This window comes from Eriocheir sinensis, chromosome 60, assembly GCF_024679095.1.
Source record: "Eriocheir sinensis breed Jianghai 21 chromosome 60, ASM2467909v1, whole genome shotgun sequence".
NCBI lineage: Eukaryota > Metazoa > Arthropoda > Malacostraca > Decapoda > Varunidae > Eriocheir > Eriocheir sinensis.
In genome coordinates, this window is record NC_066568.1 from 2,191,216 (window position 1) to 2,206,863 (window position 15,648).

The 15,648-nt window shown below is 43.6% G+C and overlaps 1 protein-coding gene across 12 annotated transcripts in view; it reads left to right on the forward strand.

The window, feature by feature from the left end:
• Positions 1-14,800, forward strand: part of LOC126985705 (protein mothers against dpp-like) — a 41,705-nt gene extending 26,905 nt beyond the window's left edge. Inside the window, exons 4-12 of one of the 12 annotated variants that reach the window (XM_050840868.1) lie at positions 1,263-1,538; positions 1,864-1,971; positions 2,823-2,950; positions 3,393-3,591; positions 4,087-4,327; positions 5,231-11,328; positions 11,395-11,473; positions 11,544-12,548; positions 12,666-14,800. In XM_050840868.1, the coding sequence (XP_050696825.1) occupies positions 1,263-1,538; positions 1,864-1,971; positions 2,823-2,950; positions 3,393-3,591; positions 4,087-4,327; positions 5,231-5,390 (1,112 nt within the window). In that variant the 3' untranslated portion in view covers positions 5,391-11,328; positions 11,395-11,473; positions 11,544-12,548; positions 12,666-14,800. Of the gene's footprint in view, positions 1-1,262; positions 1,539-1,863; positions 1,972-2,822; positions 2,951-3,392; positions 3,592-4,086; positions 4,328-5,230; positions 11,474-11,543; positions 12,631-12,665 lie in introns of all 12 variants that reach the window. The other 11 variants (XM_050840865.1, XM_050840863.1, XM_050840862.1 and 8 more) reach the window with 11 other exon arrangements.
• The last annotated feature ends 848 nt before the right edge of the window (positions 14,801-15,648 follow it).

Sequence of the window (15,648 nt, forward strand, 5' to 3'; positions counted from 1 at the left end):
TCTCCATCCACTTTTTCTCTCCCTTCTCTCCATCCACTTTTTCTCTTCATCCACTTTTTCTTTCTCTTCACTTCACATTTCTTCTTCTCTTCCTTCTTCTCTTCATCCACTTTTTCTCTCCCTTCTCTTCATCAACTCTATCTTTCCTCTCCTCTCTTCTCTTCTTCCCTCCATCCACTTTTTCTCTCCTTCTCTCATTCTCTTCACTCCACATTTCTTTGTTTCTTCCTTCTTCTCTCCATCCACTTTTTCTTTCCTCTTCTCTCTCCTCTCCTCTCTTCTTCCCTCCATCCACTTTTTACCTCCTCCTCCTCCTCCTCTTACCTTTCATCCTTGCCCAACCCACCTGCTTGCATACCTGTAATCACGCCCTCCTCCTTCTCCTCCTCCTCCTCTTCCTCCAACTCCTCCTCCTCCACCTGGCCGTTTCCTGTCCTCCACCCTCCTTGGCCACCTGTTCTCCCCACCTGGCTGCCTAATGAACCCTGCACCTGTCCTCTGTTCCACCCACACACCTGCCCTTATGTGGAGTGTGTGGGGGGTGGAGGAGGAGGAGGGGGAAGGGAGGGAGGGGGCTAGTGGGGGGTTGTGTGTGTGTGTTTGTTTGTTTTGTTTTACTTTCACTTTTATGTTCTTGCTTCTCTTCTTGTTGTTTTTCTTGTTTATTATTATTATTATTATTTTGGTTCTTGTCTGGTTCTTTCTTGTGTGTGTGTGTGTGTGTTTGTTTTCCACCTGTTTTTTTTTTTTTTTGTGTGTGTGTGTGTGTTCTCTCTTTTATGTCTGTTTCTCTCTTTCTCTATTCTCTTCTCTCTCCTTCACTCAATTTCTCTTCTTCCTCTCCCAACAGTTTTCCTCCCTTCTCTCTCCCTCTCTCTCCCACTACAAACTCCTCCTCCCTCCCTACATTTCCCTTCCTTCTTCCTCCTCACAGTTCTCCTCCCTGTCTCCTTCACCTCCAACACACTCTTTTTCCTTTCGTTCTCTTCAAAAATACAAATATACTAAATTTATACCCTTACACCCTCATTATTTCATCATCATTTCATCTTCTTACAGTTCTCTTCCCTGTCTCCTTTCACCTCCAACACAATCTCTTTCCTTCCGTTCTCTTCAAAAATACAGAGATGCTAAATTTATACCCTTACACCCACTACCTTCTCTTTGCCATACACACACACACACACCCTCACTCCTCTCACACATAATCTCTCTCTCTCCTCTTATACCCTCTCGTAACTCCTCTCTCTCTTCCCTGACAGTCCTGCCGCCCGTGCTGGTACCAAGACACTCGGAGTTCGCGCCGGGCCACTCTCTCCTCACTTTCCAGCAGCAGCTCCAGGAACCCATGCCCGGCAATGTCTCGTTCTCCCAGGATGGCTTCGTTCCGTCCTCACTCAGCGGCCCCCTCCCCCCCACACACTCACAGATGGGCGGCAGTAGTTCCCTGGGCGGCATCAACCAGCCCCCATCGCCGGTTGGAAGTGTCGTCAGCCCCACCAGTCAGTCTCCGCACAGCCCCTATGGTAGTCTGCCGGGTGAGTGGTGGTGACATTGGTTTCATTGTTTTAGCTTGTAGGTTTTTTTTATTATTTTTTTTTTTTTTACAACAAAGGAGACAGCTCAAGGGCACAAAAAAAGGAAACAATAATAAAGAAAAAATCCCGCTACTCGCTGCTCCCAAAAACGAATCCAAAGAGGTGTCCGAAAGAGAGGTCAATGTATGTATGAATGCCAAAGTTGTTATTGTTATTGTTTTACTTTCAGCTTCGTCTATACTTGTCTGTCTTAAACATTTTCTTGTGTTTATATTTGTGTTTTTTTCCCTCCGGCATATGTGTTCAATTTTTTTGTTTGCCGCAGGTGACCTCGTGCCAGGCGGGGGCAGTCTGAGCGGCCTGAACCAGCCCCCGTCCCCGGTGGTCAGCCCCTCCATCCACAGCCCACACAGCCCCTACGGAAGCATCCCTGGTGGGTGTGATAGGAGTCCCTTCAGCCCTATGTTCCTCCTTTGTTCCTCTATAGCACATCTTATTACTGTCTTCTTTTTGTTTTCTTCATTTTGTCTCCTCTTTATTTTTTTCTTACTAACCTATTTTCATCTTCTTTATCTCTTTCCTCCTCTTTGTTCCTCTATAGCACATCTTATTACTGCTTTGTTTTTGTTTTCATTTTGTCTGCATTTTTTTTTTTTTTTTTTTTTTTACTAACCTATTTTCTTCATCTTTGTCTCTTTCCTCCTAATTGTTCATCTTTAGCACATTTTATTACTGTTTTGTTTTTGTTTTCTTCATTTTGTCTCTTCTCTGCATTTTTATTTTTATTTTTTATATTTTACTAACCTATTTTCATCTTCTTTATCTCTTTCCTCCTCTTTGTTCATCTTTAGTACATCTCATTTCTGTTTTCTTTTTTGTTTACTTCATTTTGTCTTCTGTATTTTGATTTATTTCTCTCTCTCTCTCTCTGTTTTCTCTTCCTTTTCTTATTATTTTCTCTTCATCTTCTTTATTTCTTTCCCAAACACGCTCTTGTACCTCCATCTTTTATGTCCATTTCTCTCTTTCTCTCTCTCTTTCTTCCCTTCTCACACCTTATTTCTGTTTTCTTTTTGTTTTCTTCATTTTGTCTCTTTTTCTCTGCATTTTGATTTTCACTTTTTTTCTTAGTATTTCCTCATCTTTATTTCTTTCCCAGACACTCCCTTGTTCCTCCTCTTTCTTCCTCATAGCACAAGTTATATCTGTTTTCTTCATTTTGTCTTCTCTGCATTTTGATTTTTACTCCCTCTTTTTTCTTCATCCTCTTTATCTCTTTCCCAGACACGCCTCCACCCGCCTACAGCCCCAGCGAGGACATCAAACAGACACAGCCGACGGACGCCCCAATGGAGACTGTCCCGTCCTCCACCACCATACTCACCAACAACGTCACCCCAGTCACTTACCAGGTGGGTGGTGCGGCAGCTTAAGTGTGTGCGAGATCGTTACCCTGGGTGGTGGTAAGGTGCTATTTCCCAGGGTGGTTCAGGGTTAGCCACCACCAACTCCCTTCCATCAAGCTTAGGCACTGATCCACCATTCATTGAACTAACCACCTTCTACTTCTTTCTACTCTTCCCTATTCACATTATCTTCCTCTCTCTGTCTTTCCTTATCTTCTTAGTCTTCCTTTTTCTCTTTTCTTCTCTTCTCTTTCCTTCCTTCCTTCCTTTTTCTCTTTCCTTCTCTTCTCTCTCCTTCCTTCCGTCCTTTTCTCTTTCCTGTCCATTCCTTTTCCCATCCACTGAACTAACCACCTTCTACATCTTTCCACACAGCTCTATCCACATAATCCTCCACCCCAACCGCCCACACAGACACTTGACCACCTCACCTTTTCCACCCCCCCAGGAGCCCACCCACTGGTCCACAATAGCCTACTACGAGCTCAACAACAGGGTCGGAGAGGTGTTCCACGCGCAGACGCACTCGGTCATCGTGGACGGATTCACGGACCCAAGCAACAACTCGGAGCGGTTCTGCCTCGGTTTGCTGTCCAATGTCAACCGAAACTCCACCATTGAGAACACCAGAAGGCACATTGGCAAGGGTAAGAGAGAGGGAGGAGGAGGAGGAGAGAGAGAGAGGGGTATATTGATAAGGTTAGGAGATAGAGAGGAAAAAGGGAGGAGAGAGGAAGAGGAAGGGAAAGAAAGGGTATGGAGAGGGAAGGGAGGGAAAGAAGAGAGAGTTGTTAAGAAGAAGAAAGTGAAGGAAGAGAAGGAGAAAGGAAGAGGAAGGGAGAGAAAAAGAGAGAGGAAGAAAGAAGGGGTAGGGAGAGGGAAGGGAGGGTGAGGGAAAGAAGAGAGAGAGAGGAGGAAAGGAAGAGAGAGAGAGGGAGAGAAAGGAAAAGTAAGAAGAGAAAGGGAGCAAAGAAACAAGGAAAGGAGGAGGATAAAGAAAGGAAGAAAAGGAAAAAAAAAAAAGCAGAGAGAACGAGGGAAAACGAATAAGCCAAGGGTCAACTAATATATTTACCTGTACTCACTTACCACACCTGTACTTACCTGTCGTTCGTTTCCTATACCAACCATTCTTCCACCAGGCGTCCACCTTTACTACGTCGGCGGCGAGGTGTATGCAGAATGCCTCTCGGACTCCGCCATCTTCGTCCAGTCCCGAAACTGCAACCACCACCACGGCTTCCACCCCTCCACCGTGTGCAAGATCCCGCCCGGTTGCTCCCTCAAGATCTTCAACAACCAGGAGTTCGCCCAGCTGCTGTCCCAGAGCGTCAACCATGGTTACGAGGCGGTGTTTGACCTCACCAAAATGTGCACTATAAGGTATGGGTGAGGGCGGGTGACTGGGGTTCAAACACACACATATATTAGAAGAAAGGAAGGGTGCGACAGAGGGTGGAAGAAATGGATGAGAGTAGAGAGATTAGAAAGCGGAAGAATGATCGCACGTCCTGATAAAGAGATAGGTAGATAGTTGGAAAGATAGACAGATAAAGAGATTGATTGTTTATTTAAATGGATAAAAAGATTGCTTGATAGTTAGAAGACATATAGATATTGATAGGATGATAGTTAGAAAGGTATATATAGAGATTGACAAGAGATTGATAGTAGAGGAAGGGGGAAGACAGGAAGGATAGAAGGAAGGGAGGAATAAAGGAGAGAAGAGGAGATGAAGGATGGAAGGAAAGAAGGAAGAAATGAAGGGAAGAAGACAGGAAGGAATGAAGAAGGGAAAGGAGAAAAGAATGAATGAAACAATGAGACAGATAGATAGACAGAGATAGAGAAAGATAGACAGAATGATAGATAAAAAGATAAGCTCTCTGCCTGTCTCTGTAGGTCAAATAAATGTCTGCCCTTGAGCTATGAAAAAAGAAAAGAAAAGAAAAGCTAAAGAAATAGACAGAATGATTGACAAAAAGATAACCTAAATATGTAACCCAAATTTCTACCCTTGAGATATAATAAAAACCTAAAAGAAATGAAAAAGCTAATATTGTATGTGTTCCAGGATGTCGTTTGTGAAGGGCTGGATAAAAAGATAACCCAAATTTCTGCCCTTGAGATATAATAAAAACCTAAAAGAAAAGAAAAAGCTAATATTGTGTGCTTTCCAGGATGTCGTTTGTGAAGGGCTGGATAAAAAGATAACCCAAATTTCTGCCCTTGAACTATAATGAAAAAATAAAATTAAAGAAAAACCTAATATTGTGTGCTTTCCAGGATGTCGTTCGTGAAGGGTTGGGGCGCAGAGTACCACCGGCAAGACGTCACAAGTACGCCGTGCTGGATAGAGATTCACCTGCATGGGCCGCTGCAATGGCTCGACAAGGTGCTCACCCAGATGGGCGCACCCACCGACCGCATCTCATCCGTGTCGTGAGTCTGGCACAGGAACACACGCGCCCCCGCACTCTACCACACCCACCCACCCACATCCGCACCCTCCCTGATACGTTCCCTTATCCACTCATCCATTTGCTTCCTCCTCTTCTGTTCTCTTATCCTAATCCACTTCTCCCTTAATTGCTTCCTCCTCCTCCTCCTCCTCCTCTTCTCTTCCCTTATCCAAATTCACTTCTCCCTCAGTTGCTTCTTCCTCCTCCTCCTCCTGTTCCCTTATCCTAATCCACTTCTCCCTCAGTTGCTTCTTCCTCCTCCTCCTGTTCCCTTATCCTAATCCACTTCTCCCTCAGTTGCTTCTTCCTCCTCCTCCTGTTCCCTTATCCTAATCCACTTCTCCCTCAGTTGCTTCCTCTTCCTCCTCCTCCTGCTCCCTTATCCTAATCCACTTCTCCCTCAGTTGCTTCCTCCTCCTGTTCCCTTATCCACTCATCCATTACTCCTCTCACATCCGCACTTGCTTCCTCCTCTTCCCTTCCCTTATCCTAATCCACTTTCTTATTTCCTCTCTCCGTACACTCTTTATTGTTTCCTCCTCTTCCTTATTCTCTTTATTTTAGGTCTTTACTGATTTTCTTTCTCATTTACTTATTATTTTCCTTTTTATTCTGCATTGTCTAAGATTCATAGACTTTTCCCCTCTTTTCCTTCTCCTCTTCCTTTTTATTTTCTGTATCTTCTAAGTTTTTTTTATTAGTTATCTCCCTCAATAACTTTACTCTTTTTTTTAACTGTCTGTTTTTCCTCCTCCACGTCATTTTTTTCCGCTTTTCTGAGTTTTTTGCGGATTTTTCTTCCTCAGTCGCTCCGTTCTCTTCCTTTTTGTTCTCTATCCCACTTCACTCCCTCTCTCCTCCTCTCCCACTCCTATAGCTTTAACAACTCCCTCCCTTGCCTCCCTACATCATCCCTCTCTCCCTTCCTTACCCACACTTATACCTCTCCTCATCCACTCCCAAACTCATCCACTCCCTGTCCTGTTCTCTCCCAGCATTCCCTTTTCCGTCTTACGCTTCACGCAATCCGCCGTTCGTCCACCATTTGTGTCTTTCTGTATGATTTCTGTATTCGATTTAGCGGCAGGATGAGGCGGAGGCGGAAGAAGAGATTGAGGTGCGGATAGTTCGTCAACCTCAAACTCCTCCACCTGTCGAGTCCGCTGTGTTGTCGTTGTGTTATTACTGTCGTTCTTGCCGTCGTTTCATCGTAAGTGTCTCCTCTGCAGCCTCGATCTCTCTCGTTCTGATGTGTTCTTGAAGCTGTCGGTCTTTTTGTACTTGTGGTGATGTGTGTGATGATGGTGGTGGTGATGGTGGTGTCTGTCCCCTCCACTCTACTCTGTTTTGGCTCTGGGAAGGAAGGAAAGGAGAGGAGAGGAAGGATGGAGTGAAGGAATGAAGGAAGGAAGGTGAACACACACACTCACACGCGCAGAAAATTCGCACACAAGGAAAAAAGGAGAGGAGAGGAGGCAGCAGGGAGTGAAGGAAAGGAAGGAAGGATGGAGGAAAGGGAGGAGTGAAGGAATGAAGGAAGAAAGGAAGGCGAACACACACACACACACACACAAAATTCGTACACAAGGAAACGAAAACCGGACAGTTCTTAGACACATTTTCCTCTTTTTTTTCCCCTTTATTTTCCGACTGAGTGGTACGTACAAGTTAGCATACTAAGGAAGGATATATAAGTAAAAATCATAAACTACTACTACTACTACTACTGTGCTTCAAATGGAAATAGTTTAGCTTAGTGGTTCGACGCAGATGTTTAGTTCGTCACCCCTCGATGCGAAAAGCCGGTGTGTGATTGGCTTAGGTTAGTGACTAGATTATCGCCTTAGTTAGCGTAGGTGTGAGGTGAGATGTGTTGGTTTGTTATGGAGTCTGTTGTGTCTTGGGTGAGGATATGTGTACTTGGTTTTATGCTCTTTTTTTGTTTTCTTTCATTCCTTCCTTTCTTCTTTCCTTCCATATTCAGTTTCGTTTTCTTCTATTCCTTTCTTCATTCCTTCCTGTCTTCTTTCCTTCCTTTTCTCATCTCTTCTTTTTCCTTCTTTCCTCCCTTTTCTCCTTTCATTTTTTCCTTATTTTTCTTTTCTCCTTTCCTTCCTCCTCTTCTTCCTCCTTTCTTTTGTTTTCCTTCCTTCTATCCATGCTAATTTCCTCCCTTCCTTCCTTTTCCCCTCCTCCTTTTTTTCTCTTCTCCTTTCCTTCACTCCTCTCTTTTCCATCTACTTTTTATTTCCCCTTCCTTTCTTCTTTCCCTCCTTCCTTCCTATTTCCCTTCTATCCCTCCTAATTTCCTTCCTTCCCTCCATTTCTCCTTTCCTTTTCTCCATTTCTTCTCTCCATTCCTCCCTTTATCCTTTCTGCCTTCCCTCCTCCTCCTCATTCTCACCAAAATCACTATCTGGGCTTCTTCTTCCTCTAACACATTCTCACCTTAGGCCAAATAGAGTGTAGTCAGTCAGTCACAGAGTAAACAACAACAACAACAACCACAACAACACTACAAGCTTGACTGTGAATTTCGTGCGTGTTGGATTCCTTTTCGAACAGTTTCCTGCCCCCAAATGTGATGTTCAATTGTTTGCCTTGTTGTGCTCTCCAGCAGCCCCGCCCGACAGCTTGTGGCAGGTGCAGGGACGCCCACCCACCCCCACACACCCTGCCCTGCCCTACCCACCGCCCGAGGGAAGGGGGGTAGGGAGGGCAGAGGTGGAGGAGCACGGTACTCTTAGGAAGGCTGACGGACTAGTGTAAAGGTAGAAAATAAAATGTCTCGGCAAAACGTCAAAGAGATGCTTCATGGAGGAATATTTAATTGGCCGTGAGACCCCTTAAAGGAATACGGAAGTTAAATAATAAGAGTTAATTGGCTGATTATAGAGAAGTGAGCTGATTGGACAGTGAAAAAGTGAAACATCTCGTCAAAATATCAAAGAGATGTTTCATGGAGGAATATTTAATTGGCCATCAGACCCCTTAAAGGAATACTTAAGTTAAATAATAAGAGTTAATTGGCTGATTATAGAGAAGTGAGCTGATCGGACAGTGAAAAAGTAAAACATCTCATCAAAATATCAAGGAAATGTTTCATGGAGGAATATTCAGTTGACCGTCAGACCCCATAAATGAATAAGGATGTTAAAAAAAGACGAGTTAAGTGGCTGATTATAGAGAAGTGAGCTGATCGGACAGTGAAAAAGTGAAACATCTCGTCAAAATATCAAGGAAATGTTTCATGGGAGGAATATTCAGTTGACCGTCAGACCCCATAAAGGAATAAGGATGTTAAAAAAAAGATGAGTTAAGTGGCTGATTGTAGAGAAGTGAGCTGATCGGACAGTCGCTACAATAAGTTTATATGTAATGCACAATCATGTCGCGGGAAGTGTGAGTTGGTGGACATGTATTCTTCAGGGAGTGTAATGAATTGAACTGAATGCGCACAAATAGCACAAAAGTCCAAGTCTGATTTGCTTTTTCTTTATTGATTAGTTAAGTTATATCCGGTGAAAGATTTCTCGGATTACTCGGTGATTAAATATTTAGTCTTTTTTACAACAAAGGAGACGGCTCAAGGGCAACAAAAAGAGTGTAGAAAAGGAATAAAAAGCCCGCTACTCACCGCTCCCATAACAGACAAAAGTAAAGAGTGGCCAAAAGCTACAATAGACAAACTGAATTATAGGGAATCGGAGAGACCGTGCCAAGAATAATTATTGGTAGAGAGATGGGAGGTGTTCTTCAGTGTGCCTATCATTATAATCATGACTCACAGCAAGAGAGTAACATATCTACCATGAAAAACTGAGTGGAGGCATAAAATGGACTAGTCACAACATAGAAAAGGTTAATTCTCACACTAGTTCCTTGTTATACTTCAGCTCACTTCTTCAATGTCTTTTCCTGGCTTGAGAACTGACTAAAATGATTTGGACACGCTGGTGAACCTTTGCCATTCTGCGTGGTGGCCGTTCAGGAGTTAAAACAAGTCATTCATAAGTTAAGCTCACTTCTTCAATGTCTTTTCCTAGCTTGAGAACTGACTAGAATGATTTGGACACGCTGGTGAACCTTTGTCATTCTGCGTGGTGGCCGTTCAGGGGTTAAAACAAGTCTACATTAATTAAGTCATGCATAAGTTAAGCTCACTTCTTCAATGTCTTTTTCTGGCTTGAGAACTGACTAGAATGGTTTAGACGCACTGAAGAACCAATGCTGTTCTGTGTGATGGCTGTTCAGGAGTTAAAACAAGTCTACATTAATTAAGTCATGCACAAGTTAAGCTCACTTCTTCAATGTCTTTTCCTGGCTTGAGAACTGACTAGAATGATTTGGACGCACTGAGGAACCAATGCTGTTCTGTGTGATGGCCATTCAGGAGTTAAAACAAGTCTACATTAATTAAGTCATTTCCAAGTGAAGTCCTGTCAGCCCCTAAGACATCGTCCGCGCTGCGTCGCCTGCACCAACACATTGCCCAAGCGCTTGAGGTCACAAAAATTGTTCCGTGCCTATTACAATTATTTCATACCGTCCAAAGCTGCAGAAAGCCCTCTATTGTGTGTGGATGCATCGCTGCTTGGCATGACACGAGAAGCTTAGTACAGGTTTAGTCTAGGGTGACTTTTTCTCCTTTGTAAGTGATGTTAGCGCCAGGAACACAAGCTGGTCGCTGCCTCAGACGCCTCGACAGTGACTGCAACACTCGAGCAACACTCGCGCCGCCAACACAAGGCTGCCACAGACTCGCTACTGTCCGCGCTGCCGTCGTTTTGATTTCCCGGAAGTCTTATCACAAACGATCTAGTGTTTTTTTTATTTTTGTACCGTTTTGTAAATACGTATAACTGTAGAGAGTGCTGTAACGATGATGCACGTGGAGCGAGGGACGGCAGGGTCTGGGAACACTCCACGTGGATGATTGGCGTGGAGTGGAGGAGTGATAACGGCCACATGCCTAGTGCTGAAGAGAAGGAGGAGGAGGAAGGATTGTTGGGAAAAGAGAGAAACTGAGGAGATAGGGAGAGGAGGAGAGAGAAGTGCATCATTGAAATGGATAAAGAAAAGACAGGCTAGTGATTTAAAAAGGAAGAACAATACAAAAAGCAAGAAAAACGGAGAGAAGAAAAGAGAGAAACTGAGGAGATAGAGAGAGGAGGAGAGAGAAGTGCATCATTGAAATGGATAAAGAAAAGACAGGCTAGTGATTTAAAAAGGAAGAACAATACAAAAAGCAAGAAAAACGGAGAGAAGAAAAGAGCTAAAAAGAGAAGTGCATAATAGAAATGGAGAAGAAAGGATGGAGATGAAAACTAAACAGCAAGAAACGAAAAAGCCTTGATAAGAAAGAAAAATGGAGAACTGAAAGAGGAGGAGGAAGAGAGAGAGAGAGAAAGTGAATGATGAGAATGGAGAAAGGAGAGACAGCCTGGTGATGAAAGGGAGATAGAAAAATAACACAGGAGAGCGAGAGAAGTGCATGACTAGAGTGGAGAAAGGAGAGAAAGCCTGGTGATAAAAGGGAGATAGAAAAACAACACAGGAGAGCGAGAGAAGTGCGTGACATAATTAAAAGAAAAGAATGACAGGCTGGTGACAGAGGAAGAAAAGGAAGACAGTGAAAAGTGAATGAACAACTACACTGAAAAAAAGACGATGATAAAAACGACAGCCTGGTGAGTGACAGACAGAGACAGAAAAAACAGAGTGCCAAGCCTCCCAGTAGCAAAGTGCGTGACTAAGTAAACAAACCAACACTGGACAAGGATTAGTGAGTGGCCTGGCGATGTTAGTGGTGACCCAGAATGACCCGCACTGGTGGCCTCGAGCTCTTGGTTGGTGAAGGTATGGAAGGCGTCAGTGGTGTGTTAGTGGTGACCCAAAATGACCTTCACTGGTGGCCCTGAGGTGTTAGTGGGTGAAGAAGTGATGAGTTAGTGGTGACCCGGAATGACCCGCACTGGTGGCCCTGAGCTCTTTGTTGGTGAAGGAATGGAAGGAGTCACTGGTGGGTTAGTGGTGACCTGGAATGACCTTCACTGGTGGCCCTGAGGTGTTAGTGGGTGAAGAAGTAAGTGATGAGTTAGTGGTGACCCGGAATGACCCGCACTGGTGGCCCTGAGCTCTTTGTTGGTGAAGGAATGGAAGGAGTCACTGGTGGGTTAGTGGTGACCCAGAATGACCTTCACTGGCAGCCCTGAGTTCTCAAGTTGGTGAAGGAATGGAAGGAGTCAGTGGTGGGTTAGTGGTGACCCAGAATGACCCGTACTGGTGGCCCTGACCTCTTACTGGGTCATGGAACAGCCCCTGACCATTGCCCGCTCTGTCTCGCGATGGCTGTGGCTTTCGGGGACAAGACAGGATAGGGCATTTGTCTTTTACTGCATATATTAAAAAAAATGTCTGTAAAAATACTCTGTATCCTAGTACAAGAACAAAAAAAAAATATCCTTGAAATATTACCCCTTATCCCCACTTCCCCCCCCTTTTTTTTTTTGCCTAAATATTATTATTATTGAGTCTGTTGATGCCATATTATTGACTATTAATTCTTGAGTTGGAAAAAGTTTTGTTAATTTTACTTTTAAGTTGAACGAGTCTTGTTATGTTTAGTGTGTTGGGCCGAGACGTGTGAGTGTATGACTGTGTGTGTGTGTGTGTGTGTGTGTGTGCCCAGCAAGGCCGTAGGTGGAGGGTCCAGGCAAGGTTTGTTTTCCGTTCTGAACACTAAAGTCGAGTGTTGAAACGTTTCAGCAAAATTGATGAAGCGCTTGTGTTTGTAACCCAAGTTATTGGAGTGATGAGATACTGGGCACTGAAGTGTTTAATAATTCTACAGCCCCAAGTTTTGAGTCAGAGAGTGGCACTGAAGTGTTTAATAATTCTACAGCCCCAAGTTTTGAGTCAGAGAGTGGCACTGAAGTGTTTAATAATTCTACAGCCCCAAGTTTTGAGTCAGAGAGTGGCACTGAAGTGTTTAATAATTCTACAGCCCCAAGTTTTGAGTCAGAGAGTGGCACTGAAGTGTTTAATAATTCTACAGCCCTAAGTTTTGAGTCAGAGAGTGGCACTGAAGTGTTTGATAATTCTACAGCCCTAAGTTTTGAGTCAGAGAGTTGCACTGAAGTGTTTGATAGGGTTAAGTTTTGAGTCAGAAAGTGTTGATAATTCTACAGCCCTAAGTTTAGAGTCAGAGAGTGGCACTGAAGTGTCTGATAATTCTACAGCCCTAAGTTTTGAGAGAGTGTTGATAATTCTACAGCCCTAAGTTTTGAGTCAGAGAGTGGCACTGAAGTGTTTGATAATTCTACAGCCCTAAGTTTTGAGTCAGAGAGTTGCACTGAAGTGTTTAATAATTCTACAGCCCTAAGTTTTGAGTCAGAGAGTGGCACTGAAGTGTTTGATAATTCTACAGCCCTAAGTTTTGAGTCAGAAAGTGTTGATAATTCTACAGCCCTAAGTTTTGAGTCAGAAAGTGTTTGATAATTCTACAGCCCTAAGTTTAGAGTCGGAGAGTGTTAAGTCCCGATCCCATGCAGAGGACAGCCTGGGTGAGCGTTGGAAGTCCGCCAGCGAGTGAGTGAGTGAGTCTCTCGGCCCTTCCTTGTTACTACTTAGCCCAGTTCTGGAGAAGACAAGTCAGTGAGTGTTACAAGGTGTTGGTGTGGTCACGTCAACACCGGTCAGTTTGTGGCTCATCTGCTGTACAATGGATTTATTTATTATTGATAGTGCAAGTTACTCCTAGAGGTAAGATAGCCATTGGTCATGTTAGTTTATTTATTGGCGAGGTGTGTGAGGTGTCTGTTAGTTTGTACGTGTCGCCCTGTTTAGTACTCGCAGCGAGGTTGAAATTACGCGTGAAAACTGGACTGCTGTTTGTTTAATGTTCTTATTTTATCTTGTGAAAGGAAAATAAGTTCTTTAATGGGAGGGAAAATAAGGATGTTAATCTGAACTGAGGCATCAAAATTGAATATGGTAAGGACGAAGAACATTTGCGAACCTTAATTTTGAAAGGTTCGCTTATGTACAGTTGGCAAAAGAAGTATCGAACACCCTTGAGTAGATGGAAAGCTTGAACAAAATCCACTTTCTGAACTCATTCCCTTCCTCCCTCTCTTTCTCCCTTCCTTTCCCTTCCCTTTATTTCTTTTCCTTTCCCCCATTCCTTTCCCTTCCCTTTATTTCTTTTCCTTTCCCCCTTCCTTATCTCCCTTCTCTCTTCTTCGTAACCCCACAATCACCTTCTACATATTTTTCCCTTCCCTTTATTTATTTTCCTTTCCCCCCTTCCTTATCTTCCCTTCTCTCTTCCTAACCCCACAATCACCTTCCACACATTTTTCCCTTCCGTTTATTTCTTTTCCTTATCCTCCCTTCTCTCTTCTTCCTAACCCCACAATCACCTACACATTTTTCCCTTCCTTCCTTCCTTTCCCTCCTCTCCACCATAATAAATAAATGGTGTTGTGTTGGTTAAGACCAATGTGCAGACTCTAGCAACCAACACAAAAGCATGTCTTGATATTTTGCTTTGAGTCCATTCCATCGACTCACTAGTGTTCGATACCTTTTTCTATGGACCATCAGCTCAGTGTCCAAGTGTTTCTATTCCCGAGGTGCAGTGTTACCAGGCAATCTTACTCAGCACATTATATTCTCCGGTATGTCATCCATAACTTGCACAGAAACATCAATAATTACCAGTGTGAACAATAGACTTAACTGAATATTGTTCCTTGTGTGGGTCTGAAACTAATTAATGAAGTGTCTGAAGCACGGTAATTTGGTAACACTGCTGAGGCGAGTACTGACAGGCACGGCGGCTACACACTAACACTCGTACCCTCATCAAGCTGAAGGACGCACTCAGGTGGTGTTCCTCGGCTTACACACCGAAGCCAATCTGAGCCATTTTGTTACTGTGAGAACGTCTGTGTGAGGGCTCGCCAAGGGTTCTCTTAGCGACCCCTGACTCCTCGCCGCTTCCTGAGGTCTCGGCAGTGAGTCTAGGGGTTGGCCAGGAATGTGTTCAGGCTGTACAGATCAAAAGCTTTCAACTCCGCATGCCTCGACAAAACTACTACTGCATTGTTCATAGCGTATCGCCGCGCCGTACTCTGACACTTTTTGTAACACTTGAGTGAGAACTTTTGTAACGTGAGGCAAACACTTGTGGGTGCGGCGCTGTCTAACCGAGCCCTGACCTTCTAAGCCCTGCAGGACACAGCTACCTACGTGTGCAATAACTGTTGCCATAATATTGAATCCTGCACCAACAGTTTAAGAACATTGACATTTTATATATATTTTTTTCATTTATTGCAGTTGTCATGTGTTTGATGTAACTGTAGTGCGATAAATAATGTTTCTTAGAGGGCTTGTTTGTGATTCCTTGTGTGTGTGTGTAAAACTTTTGTCATCTTTTTTGTTACTTTTTTTTTCTTCCTTTTGCTACATCAGAAGAAAGAATATTATTAGACCTCTGTGTGTGTGTGTGTGTGTGTACCATCACCAGTACTATTACAGACATTTACTATTCCATTGATAACTGTATGTATGCTTGTATATATGTATGCAAGGAGAGAGGATGAGATACTGACAGGAGAGGAGACTATCACTGTACATTAACTCCTTTCAATATGGTAAATCTCTTCTCTCACTAGTTCATCCTCCACTCCCCTTCCTCCTCTTCTTACCCTTGAGATGAATGCATTGAAAGTGAAGTGGTATTTTCTTTCAATATGGTAACTCTTCTCTCTCACTAGTTCATCCTCCACTCCCCTTCCTCCTCTTCTTACCCTTGAGATGAATGCATTAAAGGTATGATGAAGTGATAGAAGAGGAGTGTTACCATACATGAACTCCTCTCTATATGGTAAATCTTTCCTCTCTGCTTCTGCTCCCTTATCCTACGACCGAGATGAGTGGAAGAGAGTTTGAGAGAAGATTCGTTTCTCTTTGGTAAATTTGTCCACTGTCCAGTTCATCCTCTCTCCTTCCTCTCCCTTATCCTACGACCGAGATGAGTGGAAGAGAGTTTGAGAGAAGATTCGTTTCTCTTTGGTAAATTTGTCCACTCTGTCCCGTTCATCCTCTCTCCTTCCTCTCCCTTATCCTACGACTGAGATGAGTGGAAGAAGAGTTTGAAAGAAAATGGAATATAAATGAAAAAGAAGAACACATCACCTTACATGACCTTACCACGTGCAAAGTATCAAAGAA